The sequence below is a fragment of the Chrysochloris asiatica genome, unplaced genomic scaffold (assembly GCF_000296735.1).
Source record: "Chrysochloris asiatica unplaced genomic scaffold, ChrAsi1.0 scaffold00172, whole genome shotgun sequence".
Classification (NCBI taxonomy): domain Eukaryota; kingdom Metazoa; phylum Chordata; class Mammalia; order Afrosoricida; family Chrysochloridae; genus Chrysochloris; species Chrysochloris asiatica.
The window spans coordinates 3,251,148-3,257,147 of record NW_006408690.1 but is presented as its reverse complement, the minus strand read 5'-3'; the positions used below and the strand labels follow the sequence as shown (position 1 = coordinate 3,257,147).

The following is a 6,000-nucleotide window of genomic DNA, read 5'->3' as shown; positions in this document are numbered from 1 at the left end:
ACCATGTGGTCCAGTGCTTTATCCCACAATGCCACACCAGGACTCCAAGAAAGTATAAGGGAAGAAATGAGAGAAATGAATTAGCTGAGCTGGGAAGTCACCATGTCTGAGTCTCTTGAGCAAATGCCTAGGATGGTTTCTTATTTGTGTTTTAGGTCACTTCTGTTTGGATTCACCATGCTGCTGAAATTGTTCTATTTGGTAGTAATATTTCAGCTATATTTATTTAATTGATCTCTGTGGCATTTGATGCATACTGTTTATTATCCTTTATCCTTGAAATGCTTCCAATGACATATTCTCTCATAGTAAGTATTTTAAAAATACATCTTTCTTAGTGTGCTCTGACTAATCTGCTTCCTAAACAACTTGTTGATTGCCAAAGGATTCTACCTAGACAAACTTGAATGCACTCCTATTGTTTTAACTGGATTTTAATAATTTTCAAATCACAGCTACTTAATTTTTTTCTGAATATCCTCTTACCCAACGCAATGAACATGAATGGTTAGTCAGCTAGAATAGCTGCTTAACACAGAATAAAACTATGAGAAATACATTTAAAAATTTGAACTTTAAACATTTGCCAATGTTTTCTCACCTCATTTGTGAGGCTTTCTGTGGCCCTCCAGAGTCCTGATATGGAATTGTAGGATAAATGAACTACAAAGTCAGCAGTTCAAACCCACCAGCCATTCCTCAGAAACCCAATACAGGGGCACAATGAGTTGGAATCAACTCCAGGGCATGTAACAACAACCACAGCAAACCTATGGCCCTCCACACATAATAATAATTCCCTGATCTGTTATGCTTTTTAATGTTTCTGTTATTGCACCTATTACTGTACTGTTATTATTTCCTCACACGCTCCTCTCTCTTAGTAGACTGCGTGCTCTTCGAGGTCTGAGTCTGTCTGTGTCTTGTCATTCTTATTTCCCTGGCAGTTGCACAGGGCTTGGTATATAGAAAATACTCATTGAATTCTTATTTAACTAATCTGCTTTTAAAACATAAAAAAAAAAAATCTAGTATGATCTTTAAAACACACTTCCATGTTTCACTGGGATTGGGGAAATATTTCCTTGGCTGTTTGGAGAGTAAGCGATTATTTTACGTAACATTTTTCTGTGAATTGAATGAAGGTTTACAGAGCAAGTCAGCTTTCCATATGCTAATTCATATGCATTTTATTTAATGCTGTTAATTATAGTCCCCACCGTGTAAGTAATATCACTCATCACACTTCCTCACTCTGTGCCCATTTCCATTCCCCCTTCTTTCCTAACTCTTCCCATTCCTTGGGTAAATGTGGTCCTTTTGATCTAAGTGATTGCTTATTCTAAGGAGTGCATAGTTTCCTGGTGTGTTACTGTTCCCCTTATAGGCTGGTCTATTGTTTGGCTGAAAATTGAGCCTCTATGATGTATTCAGTTCCAGACTTGTAGGGTGATTAAGACCCATAGTCTTGGGTTCCACTAGTCAGTATCCAACCAATAAGCCTTGTCTTTTTTATGATTTTGAGTTTTGTTCCATATTTTTCTCTTACTCTTGGGAGTAAAACCATATTGTTTTAATGTTTAAATTAAAATGTTTTAAATGTCATGGTGGATTTAGGTGACTGGATATGTAATATTATCTTCTGAAGAACATTGATATGCTCTCCTTTTTATTCCTAGGACATTATTAGACTTCATCATACAGGAATATTTCCCCTCAATCAATGCCAAAGGACCTGATAGATACGTGGTAAGTTTTAAAAGAGAAAGGATAGCACGCTGTTTTCTCATATTGGCCACCATAGTTTTTGTTGTTGTTAAGTGTCGTCGAGTTGGTTCCTCCTCATAGCAACCCTGAATAGAGTTTCCAAGGAGTGACTGGTGAGTTTGAACCACTGTCCTTGCAGTTCAAACCAAGTGCTTTTCCTATGGCACCACACGAAAGGTTACAATTTAGAAGTTATAAAACAAGATTAGATGGAGGGGATTGTAACCATGGCAATGAAATAATATACGATAGGATGAATGTAAAACTACTGTTCGCCCATGTAAACTATCACATAATTCACAATAAAACATTTAAAAAAACAAGATTAGAAAGAGAATTGTAGAGCGGTTTGAACATTTTGCTAAGAAGTTGGACTATGAAACATTTCATAAACAAGACATAGATAAGAATGTTGTTTTATCTAAGAGATACAGAGAGAAGAAAGAACAGGTACTCTATCCTGCCTATGCACATTATTATTCTTTTTGTAATTTTAGTATGGTAAGAATATACATGACAGAACATATACCATGTCATTTCTACATGTATAATTCAGTGACAGAGGAAAACCCTCAAAAAAAAGATGGATTGGCACAGTAGCAGCAGCGTGTGTAACAAGGATTGTAAGGATGGTGCAGAACCAGGCAGTGTTTCATTCTGTTGTACACAGGGTTGCTATGAGTTGGAACCAACTGGACTGCACCTAACGGCAATAACATTTCAGTGACATTGATGACATTCTTCAAATTATATGATCACTCTTGTGATCCTTTCCTAGGTCATCCCACAACATTTAGTTACAGCTAAATGTAACTCAATGCCCCTTAAGCAAAAATTCTCCCTTTTCTCTCACCTCCCTTCCCTGGAAATAAACCAACTTGCTAGCACACAACTACTACCACTACCACCACCACCAGGCTTTTATCTAATATGTGGGTCCTCAAATTTCTCCCAATCTGTGTACTTTCTTTTCACTTGGCTTACTTTGACGTATTAAAAAGTATTTAATTTTTATGAGTTGAAATCTGTCTTTTTCTTTTCTTATTGGAGATGAAGAAAACCTATTTCACAATACGATGTCTGATTCTTTTATAGATTTCTTCTGGATGAATAATTGTACTTCCTTCCATTTTTCTTAAACGTACGATTTTCCTTTTTTTTTTGGTCATCTTTGGACCCCTTTTGATTTGCTTTCATGTAATGACTTAGAGGACCCTAAATCTGACGATTTTCTAAATTTTCTTTTAGGATTTTTTGTCTGTTGTGGTATCTGAGACTGCACAACTTATTGCCTTGTGGATGTCTGTTGGTTTTGCTCATGGTAAGTTATCTACTGAGAGTTGAGTCTGACGATACAGTAGACTTCATCAGTTCTAGGAGAGGACTTCTTTGTGTATATTTTAAGATAGCCCTGATCATGAGCTTCTTAATAGTTTTAAGATGAAAAATTGTTCTTTGCAACAGGTAAATATTTTTCTCATGTTTAAAATTATTTTGGATGAACAGTATAAACAAAACAATCAGCATCCTCATGCTGGTAAGGATAATGTTATCTTTATAGCTCTTATATATTGGGTTACATATGTGTAAGTACAGATCATATTTAGATCTCCTTAAAGCTGTATAACATTTTCCATTATAAATGTAGTACATGCTTTTGGTAAACAATTGAAAATACAGAGTGAGTGGGAGTTCCCTCCCTAAGCTAATCACTGCTAACCATTTTCTCTCAATTCCTCTGAACTTTCTCCTATGTTATACATTATTTCTCCTACAAAAAAGAACAGGCTTTAGACCCAGAGGGTGCAGAGGAAAGTAGTCTCCACTGAGTAGTATCCAATCTGTCTTGGCTGGGCTGATGAAAGGAGATGGAGAAGACACTCATGTGGTACAATAGTGAATAATTGCTATCAGGACTGACTGTGAGGGTTGGAAATGTAAAGGTAGACATTTTGTAGCAAAAGGAGGGGAGTGGTTGACTTTGTAGTCCAGGAGTGGAGGTCCTTGGGTCCCTCAGGGAGAAGAGCAGAGTGCGGGACCCTACCCAGAGAAGCAGTGACGCCAGAGATGGAGGCAGAGACGATGACGTGGAGAGATGGAGAGGCTGAGGACTCTAGACCCAGAGAGGGAGACGGAATGTGTGCTGACGACTAGGGGGCAGGCTTGTAGCGTATACCCTTTGGTTGGTTGATGATGCATGGAGGGGATTGTAACCATGGCAATGAAATGATATATAGGATGAATGTAAAGTTCATGTTCTCCCATGTAAACTATCACATAATTCACAATAAAACATTAAAAAACAAACAAACCAGCCTTATGTGTTTGAAACCAGGCATTAAAAAGAATTTTTGCCCGAACTAAGAATAACTGAAAAATCATGTACTTTCACTTGGGGCAAGGCAGGAAGCAGAGGAACTCATTGCTATCAAGTCAACTGGGAGAGTCCCTGACTCACACTCACTCATGCATAATGACTCTTTATGGGTTCCTGAGGCTGTAAATCTTTTTTTTTTTTTTTTTTTGTTTTATTGTGAATTGTGTGATAGTTTACATGGGAGAACATTAGTTTTTTTGGGGGGGGGGGGGGAGGGGGCAGGAAGCTTCATCTGAAACTGATGGGTTTTAACTACAGCCCTGTGGTTAGCAGATGAGTACTCATCCTACAGTGCCACCAGGGCTCCTACGTAGCACTGTAGGTGTTTCTAAGCTTTTGCTACGATTAACAGGCTGCAGAGACCATCATGTAACTGTCCTTGCATTCTTAAAGGTGAGTTTATGAGAATAAATTCCTAGAAACGGAATGACTAGGGTAGAGAATCTATACATTTAACATTTTGATAAACAGGGCCATCTTGCTCCCAAAAAGGTTGAAATAGTAGATACCTTTGCTCTTCTGTCCAGATACTCTATCCTATGCTAGTGTATCCATTTGCCCCATCTGGGAGTCTTACCTTGGTGGTCAAACTCCCAGTCCACAGTGACAGTGGCCTCAGCAATGACTTATGGAAGTATATATCCATGTTTTTACCTTTTTCCTGTTTTCACAATTTTTGAAAATTAATTAATTTTATACCTTTTCTAGTATCAGTTCTTTTCCAAATAATTAATACATATGTGTCTGTGTAAATGCATATGAATACAGGGCTGCTTCAGAAGTTCATGGAAAATTTCCATTATCACTTAATTCCATTTTCCACCAACTTTTGAAGCGCCTACATGTGTGTGTATGTATATGTTGTTGTTGTTGTTGTTATGTGCTGTGGAGTCAGTTCTGACTCATAGCGACCCTGCACAGGGTTTCTGAGGCTGTTAATCTCTATGGTTGCAGAATGCCTCATCTTTCTCCCGTGGAGCAGCTGGTAGTTTCGAACTGCTGACCTTGCGGTTCGCAGCCTGATTCGTAGCCACTATGCTACCAGAGCTACACACACACTCATATATATAATATGCTAACCACCAGGTAGGTAGTTCAAATCTACCAACTGCTCCTCCTCAGAAACTCTAGATAGGGTAGCTGAGTCAGAATTGACTCAATGGCTCTTAAAATCACCATGTATAAAAATAAATGCTGGAAATTGAGGCTAAATAAAAGAGGAAATTCCATTTCTTGGGACTTGTTTTCTCTGTAGTATTTGAAATCTCTGGGACTGCAGTTATAAAACAAAAGGCAAAATAGAATTTTAATATATATTAAGCTATTTGATTATCTAATTTTGTCTGATCTCTAATATGAATGCATTTCCATGACCTTTTCTATTGTGGATGAATTTATAGCATTAAAAGAAAAATACTTTATTATTTGATTTTTGTGTTTATAAAAATATTTTGTGTTGTTTTAGGTGTTGGTAATACTGATAATTTTAGTTTGTTATCCATTACAATTGACTATGGTCCATTTGGTTTTATGGAGGCCTATAATCCGGGTACGTATGATTTATGTGAATATATGTGTGTGTGTGTGTGTGTGTGTGTGTACATATCATTATAGATTATACAGGCTAGGACAGTAAAAACAATTGGGTTCGTTCATAAAGTGGTCATTTTTATGTGTTTACTAAATTTTCCAGGTGCCATAAGCTATTTAAAAGAATGAGTCCTTTACAGTGTCTGCCCTTAAAGAATTTGCTTATTAAAAATATCATGAAGTATAGTATTGTCATTAAGAGTTTGGGATATGTTGTCAGACAAACATAGGTTTGAGTTAGTGTGATGTTAAGTGCCATTTAGTTG

At 37.1% G+C, this 6,000-nt stretch overlaps 1 protein-coding gene across 1 annotated transcript in view; it reads left to right on the top strand.

Annotated features, from left to right (window-relative positions):
- LOC102817705 (selenoprotein O-like) overlaps positions 1 to 6,000 on the top strand; it is a 53,997-nt gene that overhangs the window by 25,351 nt on the left and 22,646 nt on the right. The window contains exons 7-9 of the mRNA XM_006871684.1: positions 1,680 to 1,749; positions 3,016 to 3,088; positions 5,610 to 5,693. Of these exons, the coding sequence (XP_006871746.1) occupies positions 1,680 to 1,749; positions 3,016 to 3,088; positions 5,610 to 5,693 (227 nt within the window). The remainder of the gene's footprint in view (positions 1 to 1,679; positions 1,750 to 3,015; positions 3,089 to 5,609; positions 5,694 to 6,000) is intronic.